Source organism: Caretta caretta, chromosome 11, assembly GCF_965140235.1.
Source record: "Caretta caretta isolate rCarCar2 chromosome 11, rCarCar1.hap1, whole genome shotgun sequence".
Lineage (NCBI taxonomy): Eukaryota > Metazoa > Chordata > Testudines > Cheloniidae > Caretta > Caretta caretta.
This window is the reverse complement of record NC_134216.1, coordinates 58485233-58501482: the sequence shown is the minus strand read 5'-3', so window position 1 is coordinate 58501482 and position 16250 is coordinate 58485233. Positions and strand designations below refer to the sequence as shown.

Here is a 16250-nt window from a genome sequence, read left to right as displayed (position 1 = left end):
AATTCAAAAATTTGTTGAATGGATTTTCTTCACACGTAACAGAAAAACAAAAACGAACTTCCAGTCTCAGGCCAGCTAAGGAAATTGAAGCCCCAAAGGAGAATTTTTGAGAAAGTTAGCGTCAGGTGAACATGAGAATGCAAAAGGAACTCTAGACCAAGTTTGAAAATCCCCATATCTGTTGCTGGGACAGAGAGTGCAGCACTGCTGTATCCTGATCATCTGAATTGCAGATTACACAAAATGTATTTCTGTCACTGACTTATATTTATTCAGCACTCCAGTTACCTGATGTTTTTAGACGAGTCTCTTGGTAAATGACATGGGTGATCCATTTTCCCTGATGATTGCTAGCAATTGGACTCAGAAAGTGATCACCCACAGCACACATTGCACAATTGGTCAGGTATGGTTTGGGAGGTGGATCATCCATGGTAGATCACTGCCTAATTGTAGGGAAGATGCGTAACTACCAGGACAAACATTTCTCAGAATAATTTTACACTATCACAGGCATTTCTATACAGGACAAGAATACTGGTCCGTCTAGATTAGCTGTTTCTGTAAATTTATTCTGACAATGTTTATTCTTCTTCTTCATCTTCATTTTTATTCAGTCTGACTGGCATGTAGAGCTCCTCTCTGTATCATATGGACTTACAGTTAGCATATCCTGCCTGTGAACCAGACTGCACATAGTTATAAATACTGGATTCGAATGGCAGTGTCCTATTTAACCTGTAGAGTGGCACAAAAGAGATCTGAAAAAATAAGACACTCTGGGATAACCAGTTGGATTCCATGGGTTGTACGTTTATAGGGTGAACATTTGGCCTAGTATGTTTAAACAGAATTAAAAGAAACAAAGTTAGAGCCAATACACTGTGAAATCTATGGGAGACTTTCCATTATTCCAGTGGGATCAAGCCCTTAATGTGTGTGTGTGTGTGTGTGAGAGAGAGAGTCTCTGCATCTTTTGTAAATGTGCTGATGCATGTGGGAGCTCAGAAACTAACATTGTACGAGGGCTTGGCTGTGGTGGGTTGGTCCATAACATTAGTTCACCTTGTGCCCAGTTCACCTTGGGTGCTGGTTGCACAGAAGCCTGGTGTTAATTCAAATGCACAAATAATGAAGTGGGGGTGAGTGTGAGAGAGAGAACTAAACACTGCACAGTCAAGAACAGACAGACGTGTTCTCTGTTTGGTGTTTCCATTAGGCTAGGACAGAGAATCACCTGAATGCCTCTCCCTGTGCCCCAACCCCCATTATTACATATTTGCTATATAGCTGCTGTTGGGTCATTTGCATGTTATGAGCGTGTAGGCAGAGAGAAATTGTAAAAGTTAAAACTTATTATCAAGGCTGGCTCATTCTGGTCATCTGCATTTTCTCTGAGCCTATCTATCCCAATCCTGCAAGAGCAAGTGGCCTGGCCAGAGAGCAGACGGTAAATGAAGGGCTTTAGTAGACACTGAAGATTAGATGTTGAATGAAAATGAGGCTCCTCAAGCTAGTCCCCTGTACTGAAGTGGCTAAGTGGGTTGTGATGAAAAGAAATAAGTAATTACAGTAATTATAGATGAAAAGATATGACGTTACCACTTTAAAGGCACCTCCTTTGTTCTGGAATGGTTTTGTTATTTTGAAAGAGTTGGCTTGTAATTATGAAGAGAAAGCAGCTGGGTAGCCTCTGGATGTGCCATGGTAGCACTGGCTCCTCTAGGCAGAGGGTGGTTCTGTGGCTTAATGTGTTGGCCTCGCAATAGTAGAGTCATGGGTTCAGATCCTGCTTCAGTGTTTGGTGATACCTAAACCTACATGACTGTGACTAATAAGGCATGACTGATCTTTATGGTTCAGAAGTATTGCAGGGCTTAATGTGGTGCACTAACAGACCAGTGTGTGGAAACTGGCCTAGTGCAGTCTATATAGTTGGCTGTCACGAGGACCAGAATCTTTAACTTTTCTGGTCATCAAATTGAATCAGGTTTTAAATTAAGAAATAGAACGAAGAAGAAAACCACCAAAACTCTCAAATGGTTCCACTGAAAAACAGCAACATGGCACCTGCTATCCTGTGATGGCGAGTTAAAATCACAATGGAAATAAAGCAGTTCTGTCTATTCTTTTTCACAACCTCCTCCCCCTCCATTACAGTGGCTGTTTGTCGGAGATCTCAGACAAAGAGTTTGTAGCCCCCCATGGAATGGAAAGGCCAAGGATTGAATGGGCCTTGGAAGATGGTCTACCATTTTCTCCACAAAGGAGGCTTACCAGTGTCAGGGAGTAGTGTGTTGGTGGGGAAGCATGTTAAGCTTGCCCTGTTGCTCTCTGCACTATACCATTCTGCGAATGAATTGAGGAATTTGGTACCTAGAGCTGGCAGTCAATTCCAGTGTCATTCATAAGTCCTAAATGCACCACAGGCTGTTTATGAGAATGTTTCTGTTGACAACCAAGTAAAAAAAAAAATGGGGAAAAAAAGAGGGAACGCCCTCGCTCTTCCGCCTAAAAGCATCTGATTTAAATCTATTCATCTTTTTTCATTTGAATGGAAAGTCCTTTTTCATGCTATTATCTGCATCAGCTCCCAGACTGTCCAAGATGGATTCAGGTAGACAATACGGAGAGATGTGCTTTGGTTTGCTCTTCCTCCGAATCCAGGCATCTTCCTAGTAAAGCTGTAATACTTTGACACACATGGTAATCATTACAACAGGAGAAAGGAGCATAGAAAATGGACAGTTTGCTGCACTCAGTTAGGGGATCATGTTGGTCTGTGATTGTTTTTGGTGTTTGGTGACTTTCTAGTTAATAAGAAATGAGGGACAGAGACGACAGTTGGTCAGGAGTTTTTTGACCAACTGTTTTTTCACCAGAAAATACTGATTTGTTGAAACTGAAACTTTTTGCAGAGACTTTATCTGTTTTGATGAAACTTTCCTTAGGTTCCAGGACTGAGAGAGAGAGAGAGAGAGCAGCCTCCGCGCCCCAGAATAGCTAGTAACGCGCTTCTTAGGGCACTCACCTGGGATGACCCAGGTTCAGATTTGATTTGGAGCAAGGACTCCACTGCAGTGGCAATAATAATAATAATAATAATTTATATATATATTTTAAAGGCTTGGTTTCATCCTGTTGCTGAACAAAAACAAAAGTCAAACATAGTTTTCGCGAAACTGAATCACTGTTTTCTGATCACCTCTAATGAAGACTTTCCTGGAGTGCTGTGTGAGCTGCTTTCTAAGCTCTGGCAATGCACCTTAGCACCTCCTGGGCACAGACACCTTAAATCTGGCTAACTGGTGTAATAAATTTGGAAGAGTGTAGGTCAGAAAGTATTGCATTTTTATTTACAAGGATTCTTTAGGGTAATGAGCTTCATAGCTGATATTGCATACTTGCTTATTTAAATAGTTAGCCAGTATGATATGGGGACAAAGGGCACAGTTACAAGACAATCTGAGAAGGACAAATACATGCTAGGATAAGACTGTGTGTGGAATGTGTGGAAATCAGACAGTGCAAATGGAGGATATCACTTACCTATATAAAACGTGAGGCTGTGTATTGATATGGCTGTGCAAGGGCATTCAGCTTCATTATTCATATGTTGTGCCCTCTGTATATTGCCTTCTTTTTCACGTTAATTGCCATGGGGCTGCTCTTTGTCTGAGGATTATACCATGCCACCATTTCTGCATTCTCACATTGACTTCACTGCCTGGGTTGGCCCTGCAGTGCCCCTACTGGCCACAGCTTGAGATGTGACATTGGGCAGGGAGGAAGGTCTCTGAGGTGGGACAGAGCATTCTCTTTCTCGAGTGCTTGACTGGCTGGTTGTTGCTCACATATTCAGTGTCTAATGGATCACCCTATGTGGGGACTGCAAGGAATTTCCCTCTCAGTCAGATTGGCAATGACCTTTTTCACCTTCCTCTGCAGCATGTGGGTGCAGGTCACTTGCCAGGATTACCTGTGTATATCTCACTTAGTCATTTTCCTGCCATTGCAGGGGCCTCAGGACTGGTGCTCCTTGGGACCTCCTATTCTCTGCCTGTGGCATATTGTACTCTAGCCTCCTGTGCATTGTAATACTTTGCTCGAATTTTAGTTGGGTTTAGTAGACAGGTGTTGGTGGCTTGTGATACATGGGAGGTCAAACTGGATGGTCTGCTGGTCCCTTCTGGCTCTATGACTCTGTGAGAGCAACATGGCAGACAATATGGGTAGTATTGTTAGAAAGTGAGTCTGAGACCACAGTGTAGAGGGAGTTGGGTAATGCATATTTTTTCCATGCAACGTGATTGTTAATGGTGACTTTTTTATTATTAAGGCAGCTAAAGTGACTAGAATCTGGTTTGTTTATGGAGGACATGTGCATTACTGTACAGCATAAAATGATGAAAAAAGGAAACTGATAATAAGGGGAAAAATACACCCAAGGAAACGAGTCAGATGATATGTCTGTATTCTTGTAATACCAGCTAGCACTGCAAAGGTTAACAACCTGGCAGCATTTTCATTTTAAACTTTACTTTTAAAGGGGTTTATAGCTTGGCACTTAAACCAGGTCTGAGTGGAAACTTGGCAAGTAAGGTTTAGCGCAGGAAAGTGAATTTTATTTGTTACTAAATGTTCAGAAATAGTTGGTTACCTTTAAGGTTTTGGTATTCTTAGAAATTCACCAGATTCAGTGCCTTGTTCTTTTGCACTTCCCTAACTACAAAACTGCTTAGAGCTAAATTCAGCCCGCTTGAAACTGAGGTGAATTCCACTGGTGCCAATAGAATTGCTCTGAATTGACAGTGGTGTAAGTGAGGACTGAGCTTGACCTTTATTTTCTCTTCAACAAAAATACTTTGGGTGTTTGGTCTCTAGCAAATGCTAGGGTTATTTATTAATTTTTAAAATGGATTTGTGGAAGATTAATTCATGCTGGACAAGTGACTATTGCACAGGTTCAGTAATATCTAAAAAAGCTTTTGTAAATTATATGTATAGATCTGTATTAACATTGCTCACATTCCATAGTGCAAATTTGCATTAAGACAGATATGGAATCAGAGAATGATACAGTAGGACCTGGTCCTGCAAACTCTTACATGGATTGTCCTTGTGCTGTAATCCTAGTTCATTAATTGGGACTAGTCTCTTGGATAAGGGTAGGCAACACCTCGTCCATAGACTAGATTGTTGAAGAAAATTGAATGATGAAGTGTCTGTGCAATATGCTGCAATTACTGTAAAAAAGCTTGTGGTTTTATTTTCAAAATATTTTTTGTTTTGAGTGGAGCGGGTCAAATTTTTTTCATTGAAACATGTTGATTTGCAACCACAGTGAAAAATTTGGCACACAATTCTCATTTTGGTTGAAATGGAATTTTTTGAAACACTGGAAACCGAAAACATTTCAGTAAAATTATTTAGTTTTTGATAAAAGAATTTTTTGTTTGTTTGCTGTTCAGAAACTGATTTTTTTTGACCAAAAGCTGAAAGGTTTTCAGGTTTTGGTTTTTCATAGAAAGATTAAATAAAAATGGAAGACATTTCCCACAAAAATAAATGGCATTGTTCATGCAGCTCTAGTATTTAGTACTCCTGTGAGATGCTGGACTGAGATCTCTAGGGTTTAAAATCCTATGTGTATGCCCAGAACTTTTCCACACTATCTCTATATAAGATAAACAAAAAATCTTCAAAGTATTGTGCAAACATTATCGATTACACAAGTTCTAATATTATTGTGACATCCATGAGATAAATCGTGGCTCATTATTTGCGGAAAACATTCCTGTGATGAGTCAATAATTTCTAGATATGTGATACTAGGTCCTAGAACCCTTTTAATCACATCATATATATAAATGCATCCAGACTGGCTATAGCTAAGTTTATTGAAAACTATGGCCTGGTATGTCAAGGTGAATTCATACAATCCTGGTCATTTTATTTGTGTGGGGTACAAGACTTTCATTTGCAGCTAGAGTCCTTGTGGTGGGACACTCTGTCCTTCATTTCTTAATAATTGCAAATTATTTTTTTTTTAAAAAAGGGGAGCTGCTGGCAGGTTTATAGGGAGGCGACTGTAAGCAGTGGCTGAAACACTGAAAAAAGATGTGTTGGTTCTTTTTGGCAGTGCATTTGCCTGTGTGTCTTTCCTGGAACCCTCATGTTTCTGCAAGTAAAGCTTGTAGAGGTGTGAATTAATAATTTCTCTGTCTGATACTTTAGCTGTAGCATTTTATTATAGGTACTAAAAATACAGTCACTTGTAATAACAGTTATAGTAACAGTCCTGCTGTAAATGCAAATCAAAATCACAATGAACTCATTTTTTCTTTTAACAGTGGAAAGAGTGGAAAGAGAAAACCTATCAGACTATTGTGTTCTGGGTCAGCGTCCCATGCACTTACCAAATATCAACCAGCTGGCAACCTTGGGAAAAACCAATGAACAATCTTCTCATGGCCAAATTCACCACAGTACTCCAATCCGAAATCAAGTGCCAACATTGCAGCCAATCATGAGCCCTGGTCTCCTGTCTCCTCAGCTCAGTCCACAGCTGGTAAGGCAGCAGATAGCAATGGCCCACCTGATAAACCAACAGATTGCTGTAAGCCGGCTATTGGCTCACCAACACCCACAAGCTATCAACCAACAGTTCTTGAATCATCCACCCATCCCTAGAGCTGTCAAACCAGAGCCAACGAATTCATCAGTGGAAGTCTCTCCAGATATTTACCAGCAAGTCAGGGATGAGCTGAAGAGAGCCAGTGTGTCCCAAGCTGTCTTTGCAAGAGTGGCATTCAACCGCACCCAGGTATCAATTTTTATTCTATTAAATAAGAAGAGCAGAGGGGAAAAGGTCATAACTTTACGAGGTTGCATGGTTATTGCAAGTCATGACAAGAAACATACCAAGGAAATATCAGCTTCTCTTTTTCTAATCTCATCTTATTGTCATCACAGTTATAAATCTTTCAAAATTTTCAAGTTAGGTTGAATTTTCAAGTTAGATGGTCAGTCTTGGGTGCTATTAAAATTATTGCAAAGTGCAGCTTATATTCTGCGTAAAGTAATATGAATTTCACTTGCAGACGGGGAGTGCAACCCTCACTGCTAGGATACCACTTCATGATAAAATAATTCTGTGGGCCTAATTTTCTGCTGCTATATGGAGGGGTGCCCCCAGAAATTTTTCCCCTGGTTCTCACTGTCAATCTCGGTGGAGCCATGCCCGCTGCAGCTGCTTGCCCCATTGCCTGGCCTTCCTAGTCCGTGCCATGTTCAGGCCCTGCTTTCCAGCCTGATCCGTCCCCATCACTACCTGTCCTTGAGGAGGGGATATGTGCTGCTGGAAGTGAGGAGGTCTCCGGGGGGCGGAGGGGAAGCCAGTGCCAGAGCCGGCCCCACAGCAGTGGTGAGGAAGAGCCCCTCCACTGAGTGAGTGTTGTTGCCACCTGGTGCATGGGGGTCGCAGTGATGATCAGGGTTGGCCCCGCAGCCCCTCCTGAGTGGTGCTGCGGCCCTCATGCGTTGGGTTACAATGGCACTCACTCAGTTTTGACCCTGTGGCACCTCCATCACAACGGAGGGGCCGTGGGGCCTAACTTGAACAGCATTGTAATCCCCACACACCAGATCACAGTGCAACTCACTCAGTTTTGGCCCTGTGGCCCATCCATCGTGACAGAGGGGTCATGGGGCCTAACCTAAGCAACGCTGGGACCCCTGTACACCAGCTCACAATGCCACTCACTCAATTTTGGCCCTGTCACCACTCGTCATGATGGAGGGCTGCAGGCCTAACCTGAATGGGCAGTGGGGTGGCCAAGGCTGCTCCTCCTTGCCCCTGCCCGTGGTATGCATCGTGCATAATGTGCGCACGACTGTGGGCACCATTGGATATGACCACTTTTGACTGTGTCTCTTGTTAATTGTGGGTGCGAAGCTAGGTTAGTCAGCCATAGGAAGAATCCATGCCAGTGCAGGGGATCCCCTGTTGGTGTCGGGCCAGCATAGCAGCTCCTATTTCTCATCTCTGCTTGTAGCTGGTGTCAGGAGCATGGCTGGGTGAAAGCACACATCGTTAGGATGATCCCACACCCTACTGACGTCTGGCTCCCTTCATGCCTTTTGCAGCCTGCTCATTTTACTGCAGATTTCAGACTGCTCCAGATGGTACTGGGGGCTGGATTGATTCCCATCCAGATGAGATTCAGGACTCGGGGCTGAAAAGGGCAAGCTTTGTGCCTCCCCATGAGCTGCCCCATGTGGTCCATGTGTGTGTGTGCGCATGTGCACACAGGCTATTTCATGATATGCATGGTATTTATAGTAACCAGTGTATGTACAAATTACAAATATCGACTAGTTGCAAAGGAGGTATCAGTAAAATATTGCTCCAGGGAACAAAAAGTGCTTGAGACCATGGCATTGGGCCATATGTACAATGAAAGGGAACAGTCTTTCTCTGAGGAGCAGTTCTTTAGTGCTGTTTCTCCAACAGCCAGCCAGAGTTTGGCATAGTATCCCAGTATTTTGATCTTTCTCTCAGTTCCTGCCTTGCCAGTTATTTCTTTTTGTCCCTCCTAGAGCTTCCCTAGCTTCATATCTGTCATTCCTCAAATCTGCCTCCCTTGTCTCTTCCGTGAACTCTTCTTCATTGTTGAAACCTTCCACAGCTGTCTCTGCCTGACTGGCAGGAAGAGGGACATTATGCCCCCTATCCCCTTCTGCCATCAGCCTTCTTGTTTGCCTTCTTGGGAGCCGGGGGAGTCTTTGGGCTGGCGTCAGACCTCATTTCCTTGCTGTAGCATCTGCCACTGATGCCGATATTGTGGTGTTTGTGGGGGCCCCAGAGCAGCAGAGGTGAGTGGGTGAGTCTGATGAAACTCTCAGAGCTGGCTTTCAATCCTGCAGATGAATAGCCACGAGGAGAGCCGTCTGCCATTTGCAGTAGACCATGTTTGATAGCATCACATTAATGGTCTCTTTCATTAATGTGCAAATAATGACAAGATAGTATCACGTGAGTGCAGAAAACCTTCTCACCTTTATGCTAGCACGTGGAATACCTGAATACATACATGTCCATGAAGGGCCTCCCATATACATTTATTCCATGCCAGTTGCCATTCACATACAAAACATGGATCTCCAACCTGTATTATTTTGTAAAAAAACTGAAGGAGTGTAGTGATGACAGGATTTCATGTTTAAAAATACAGCACAAACTTTATGTAAATAGCCCATGTGAAGCTCTAGTTCAGCTTTGCAAACAAGACAAAACACGGACAAGTGTGTGTATTTGTATCACCCCTGTCTCCTGGAGGTCTGTGCCACACACTGCACAGTGCCTTTGTCGATTCTCCTGGAGTAATGATTTTCTTTGGCACAGCCATTTTGGAAATACCATGTTATGAGGGAACTAATTAAAGTATGGAGCACATTTTTATTACTTCCCTTCTGCCAATAAATTCATAAGATGGCTACACCCAGCAAAACATGCACTTTCAGTCAACATGACTTTGAGTTCTGGGGTTAGCCTTGAGGATATCAAATGAAAACTATATAGGAATGTCTGAGTATTTCCCTTTCAAAATGCTGCTTTTAATTTGGAAAAGCTTTTCATCCTTCTGGGATCATAACCTGTTGTATATAAAGCTCCGTATAATTAAGGTAGATGGTATTGACAGAATGACATATTTTGAACTTGAACAAGAGGTCAGCAGTAATACTGCCTCGGCTGATTCTACGACTCTCACTGAATGTGAGGCTGTGTTTTAGCAAGATTGTTGAAGCTGAATGGGAAGTATGCGGTAAACCAAAACCTGATTCCCAAAATGTAAAGGTTCTCGTAGAGCTTTTAGATTAAATCGGCCATTTTGCTATATCATGTAAAGGGTGACCAGATTTTGACATTGTAAAAATCCTGAGCTATGCCTATGTGTCATCTATGGAGTGCTGCAATGTCAGATATCCAGAACAGCAACAGAAGGCAGACATATGAGATAGGCCAGTCAGGCCCTTTCCGAACAATTGCACAGCCTTTGCATATGCCCATATCATCTATTAACATCTGTGGTGGAGATCCTACCACAGTTTCCTGTGGGATCATTTGAAATCTGGAGCATTTCATCTGCAGAACATTTCTTCACTTTCTTGTGGTGACCTGGGATAGGTCCAGTGGATTTAAGACACTGGACTGGGAATTGGGAGACTTGGGTTCAAGTCCTAGTTTGATTGCCAACCTGTTGTGTGACTTTGGGAAGTCACATCTGTTAAAATTTTCAAAAGCATCTAAGTAACTTAGGACCTCAAGTCTCACTGACTTCCAAGTTATTTTAGATTCTACTTTGTACGTTTTTGCTTTCTTTTTTCCTTAAAAAAAAAGCATAATAACTAATATCTTGTGGGTACACTGTCTCCATGCATGTTTGTCATTCAAACCAGATGCCACCCTTCAAATCTGACCATGCATCTCTGCATTCCAGTACGAAACAAAACAAAAAAAGTGGCAGCTAAAGTCACACTTTTGCTTGGGTTATGGAAAATATCTCCAAAATTATTTTAATGAATGAAAAGAAAATACTTGCCTTTTAAATATTGTGACAGGGTCTGGCCAGATGGCTACAGGAGAGTGATAGAAGGCAGATATATTAGCCCCAGGTTAAGCAGGTCCCTTTTCCCTAGGTAAGGTAACAGGCGCAGTTCCAGAACAAACAGGAACTTGCTGGAACCAATTAAGGCAGGCAGGCTAATTGGGACACCTGGAGCCAATTAAGAAGCTGCTAGAATCAATTAAGATAGGCAGGCTAATCAGGGCACCTGGTTTAAAAAGGACCTCACTTCAGTCAGTGAGGGGCATGCAAGGAGCAGGGAGTGAGAGGGCATGCTGTTGGAGGACTGAGGAGTACAAATGCTATCAGGCATTGGGAGGAAGGTCCTGTGGTGAGGATAAAGAAGGTGTTGGGAGGAGGCCACAAGGAAGTAGCTGGCACACAACTGTTACACGAAACACTGCAGACAGCTGTGATCCACAGGGCTCTGGGCTGGAATCTGGAGCAGAGGGTGGTCCCGGGTTGCCCATATCCCCCTTCCCCCTATTGGATATAAGAGGAGTTGACCTGTACTGTGGGTTCCACCAGAGGGAAAGGTCCCTGGCCTATCCCCTGACCCACTAGGTGGATCAGCAGAGACTGTGGGGATTGTTATCCTTCCTTTTCTCCATGCTGGCCAGTGATGAGGTTAGCTGAGTGAATGGCAGGTTTGAGCCACAAGCAAGGGCTGCCGTGAATCTCTGAGGCGAGCAAATCCACCAATAAGCACAGGACCCACCAAGGCCGAGGAGGAACTTTGTCACAATATCCATAATTATAAAAGATATTGAATGTTAAACACCTCAGAGGATACTGGATATAATAACGTTATGACATTTCTCCTCTTATATATCACTTTGCATCTGTATGACAAACTAGCCCGATGGCAGGGTCAGTTTGTTCTCAGAGTTACAACCTGGCCTACTGCGATTCGGTATGGTCACCATTTTTCTGTGTGCAGACTCAATTGCTGGTTCCCATGTGCTTCCAAGCAAACCAAGTCTAGTCACTGCTTTTAGATCTGTGGCTCTACAGGGCACGGTCCCAGGCTTGGACCTCTTGTCTGGAACCATTCTTTAGGAGATGTGGTGTTACCACCCAAATACCCTCAACCCCCACTTCTCCTCCAAATCCCCCCAAAACACTGTTCCATGGGGTCATGACAGCAGATGAGAGACAATCGGAGTTGATGGCTCCAGATTACAGTCTTGATGTCTTCTCAGTAATACTCTTCCAAGGAGGCATCAACCACCTTTCCTTGGCAGGGCTCTGTCTGGAATATTGTACAATATGCTGCCCTCAGGCAAGTTTCAACTTGATATTAGCACAGAGAGCAGAATGGAGTTCATAATTTGATGCAGACACATCCTACCCTGTCACACTTAGACGTGCATGCTCAGCTCCCGTTGAGGTCTATTTTCAGGTCGCATTAGCATTTTGAGACTTTTTGTTTTAAATGTCTGTCTTCCTCAGATGAACTCACAAATGGATATTATACAAATGGCACATTTTACATAAAGAAAAATTAAATTTCATGCTTGACTTACAGTCACCCGGATGCTAACGTCCTGTGTTACACAATCCATAACAACCGTCCCAAAAGAGACAAGTCTTTAACATCCATTAAAAAAAATTACTATAATTTCAGCCTGAGTGTGTTAGAGTGCAAGACCGTAACATTAAGAAGGCCACGAGGCGTTGGAATTAGTGCAGCAGATCACTAGGGTATGCCTACACAGCCCGCGGCAGTGAACCTCCCAGTCCAGGTCGACACACTCAGGTTCACAGGGCTCACGCTACACCCCTAAAAATAGCTGTGTAGACGTTGCAGCTTGAGCACTGGCACCTGGGGGGGTGGGGCCGGGTGGACTGGGCTTCGGAGCTCCAGCCCAAGCCACAGCTTAAAAGCACTGTCTGTGCAGCTTTTTTTAGCATGGTCGCTTGAACCCTGCGAGCCTGAGTCTGTTGACCTGGGCTCGGAGGCTCGTGGTCACAGGCTTCCTCAGTCTGTGTAGACATACTCTAGGGCACGTTATTTTAACAGGAGTATCTTGCCACATTTTGGTGCCTCTCTCTCCTTTGCTTTTAATTCTAAATAAAAATTCCTTAGCTCTGTCTTTTTGTTTTCCCATTGGCCAGAGACCAATGTCTCGAGTAATACTCAGCCACCAGGTGAAAAGGTAGGAGAGGGGTTCAGATAGGACCTGACTCACTAGTGGTGCACAAGACTTATCCGTGGACATTCTCAAAGGCTCAATAAACACCACAAAAAGAAAATAAGACAGAGGCTGGGTCCTCACCTCTTGTCACCCTGCCCCCCACTGCGCCTCCCAAGGCTTGTGTGCTAAGGCAGAGCAGACCCAGCCCACTGGCATGGCAAATAGTGAAGTGTTCAGATTTGTTACATTTTACAAGGATCCTTGACCTTAAAAACTAAAGGTTTTTGTAGCAATTTTTCTATGTACATTAAAATCCTTGTACCAACTAGCTAATAACTGTATTAATCACCAAATCAGGGTCCAGTGTGTAATCTTTCTACAGGGTGGTTACGTGCCGTACATTAACCTATAATTAAGGATAGCTTCATAAAATATGTACCGTGAAGCTTGTTTAATAGATAAACTATTCTCTAATTTATTTTAAAGTCCAATGACCTACATACTCAGATGCTGAAAAACCCCTCTTACTAACATCATTTCTCCCCTGAGACCTTCCATCTGAGCAAATCTGTTAAATGAAGTAGGGGAAGCTTTGATCCAAACTAGGCTAAATCCATTGGAACAAATGCCTAACAAATGCGTATGTGTGTGTATGGGAGGGAGAAGGTCAGAAAAGGAAGTCAGAGGTAAAGTCACGTGATTCAAGTAACTTCTGAGGCTTCTCCTAAAACTTTAAAGTTCGCAGCTTGTTTGAGACAGCAATATTTGCTTAAGCCTCTGGCTATGTTATAATCTGCATACCAGGCAGAACACTCCTCTGCAGCCCTCACCACAGATCTTTATTGCAAATTCTGCATTTGTCTGAGCGCCCTGAGCACCCACTGAGGTTGATGAAAGTTTTGCATGTGACGGCGGGCAGAATAAGCAATAGTTATCCATACTGTGGATAAGAAATCTGCAGTGAGTATTTAGCAGCAACAATTTGTTCATTCTACGTTGCTCATGAGGGGAATAATTTTTAATTGGATTGAAAGATCTGAAATTAGTGTATTTAGCAAGTTTATTCTGAAACAACGTGCATCAGATACCCTCAGAAAGTGTGACTTGCTCTGATTTCTGGTTAATTCCTTCAGCTAATTACTGTGCATTCTTTTGTTTTATCTTTATTGAGTCACAGTAGTAGTTTGAACACACCGTATTATATCATTCTGAGGCTCATTATCGAGTACTCACTAGAACCAGGATGGTGCTCTGAGGCCCACAGAGAGAAAATAATAATTATTACTAGTTTTAATTATAGTCTGGAATTCCAGCAAGTCGGGAGTTCCCGTATAAGCTTCAAAATACTTAATTTGGTTGTGCACAAAACAATGTTTTTCAAAGCCCTTCTTACCTCTGAACCAGTTAGCCGTGATGGGAGCTCTGGGTGAACATTAGGAAGAGATTTCTCCCCCCCCCCCCCACAAGGATGTACACAGCTGTAGTCTCCTCTGAGATTGCTGCTGATATTGTAGTTCATAACTAGGGCTCTCCCAAATTCACGGCCATGAAAAACGTGTCACAGACCATGACATCTGGTCTTCCCCTGTGAAATATGGTCTTTTGTGTGCTTTTACCCTATACTATACCGATTTCAGGGCGGAGACCAGTGTTTCTCAAATTGGGGGGTTCTGACCTAAAAGGGAGTGCAGGGAGGTCACAAGGTTATTTTAGGGGGGTACGGTATTGCCACCCTCACTTCTGCGCTGCCTTCAGAGCTGGGCGGCTGGAGAGTGGGGGTTCTGCTGACTGAGGGCCCAGCTCTGCCGTCAGCAGTGCAGAAGTAAGGGTGGCAATACCATACCAGGCCATCCTTACTTCTGCGCTGCTGCTGGTGGCAGCTCTGCCTTCAGAGCTGGGATCCTGGCCAGAAGCCGCCGCTCTCCAGCTGCCCAGCTCTGAAGGCAGTCTTGCTGCGGCAGGGCTCCCTTTGCAGTATAACCGTACCCTGAGAGATTCATTTTAGCAAAGGACTGTGGGTACATAATATGACTTTGTTTTAATTTGCAGACATTGGGGTCTGTATGCAGTAACTCATATTAGCATAACTGGAAGTTTCAGGTGCGCACAGAGATGAGAAACCACAATGGGCCCCTATAGCACTTAGCTACCTTCCTTCCCCCTCACCCCCGCCTCCTATCCCCTCAGCAAAATACCCACATGTCCTAGGGGCCACACAGGATAAGTGGAGGGAGGATCTAGGCTGTGGAGAAAAGGTATTCTTGCTGTTAAGGCACTGGACTATGATTCAGGAGACATGAGTTCAGTTCCTGGCTGTGCTATAGACATCCTGGGTGGGTCACTTAGTCTCCCTGTGACTCAGTTTTCCATCTGTAAAGTGGGGATAATAGGACAGCTCTACCTCACCAGGTGGGTGTGAAGTACAGTTTGTTAGTTGCTCGAAGCAATGGGCCCCCTCTATGTATCTAAATTGATAGCATTCTGCTTAGTGTGGCTATTCCCCCTAGGTAAAGGCAGTACTGTTCCATGTTTTGCTATTCTGCCAGGCCTGGTAGGGGCGGGGCTACAGGTTAGCTCAGAGAGGAATAGTCATCCTTCTACTCAGCTCCCTGGAATCTCTGGCCTGAGTTCCCTTTCAGAGCTCTGCTGTCTTCTTGGCTAGCTGGCCCAGAGGAGTTAGGAATGTGCAGACACTGTCTTCACTACCTGTTGTTCACAGGAGTGGTCTTGGGGACTTCAGTGGGACTATTGCGGTGAGTCACATGTTCCAGTCTGGCCTATAGTGCTTTACATCTTAAATGCTGTGTATGTAGTACATACTAACTAATTCAAATCAGTGCCCTAACGGCGAAAGGCTCTCGGTGTCTCATCACCAACCCCAAGCTATGCAGGCATCCCGAATATCTGTATTTTAAAATAGGAAAAGCATATGAATAAGCATGTTTACATTAAACCAAACTGTAAGTAGAAAGTTGCTATAAAAATACTTTATTCATGGTAGATCTTGCATTTTTTCCTTGCTTGTTTTAAAAGACTTCAGTATTTCAGATTTTGGTGGTTATTTACAGCCATGAAAATCCTTTAGAAAATAAACAAGGAAGGGTTGATAAATGGTGAAAATCCACCATTTATTTACTTCTTGGAGACCTGGGTTTAAATGGGCACCGGGTTTAGCTGCTGCCATGAATGAAATTGTTAAATGTGGGGCAGATGCCACTCATAGACATAGCTGTAGCTGTGGGGTGTGTTTGTATGTGTGTGTTTTTAAAGCCATAGCCTTCTAAAGGGTCAAAGGTGAACGAGAGGCTTCAAAAGGCTTTCTGCAGAAGACCGAGAAGAGCAGAATGCCCCTTGGAATGCGCTGGGAGAGCAAAGACTTAGAAAGGATGGTGAGGGGCACTATAGAAACCCCAGACAAAGGCACTCTTATCCCGGAATAAGGGTATCTACAAGGAGTTATTCCAGAAGATCTATGCCACTTCAG

The 16250-nt window shown here is 43.5% G+C and overlaps 1 protein-coding gene across 3 annotated transcripts in view; it reads left to right on the top strand.

Annotated features, from left to right (window-relative positions):
* Window positions 1–16250, top strand: part of SATB2 (SATB homeobox 2) — a 166198-nt gene that overhangs the window by 89998 nt on the left and 59950 nt on the right. For all 3 annotated transcript variants that reach the window (XM_048869826.2, XM_048869827.2, XM_048869825.2), the window contains exon 7: window positions 6354–6826. In XM_048869826.2, the coding sequence (XP_048725783.1) occupies window positions 6354–6826 (473 nt within the window). The remainder of the gene's footprint in view (window positions 1–6353; window positions 6827–16250) is intronic.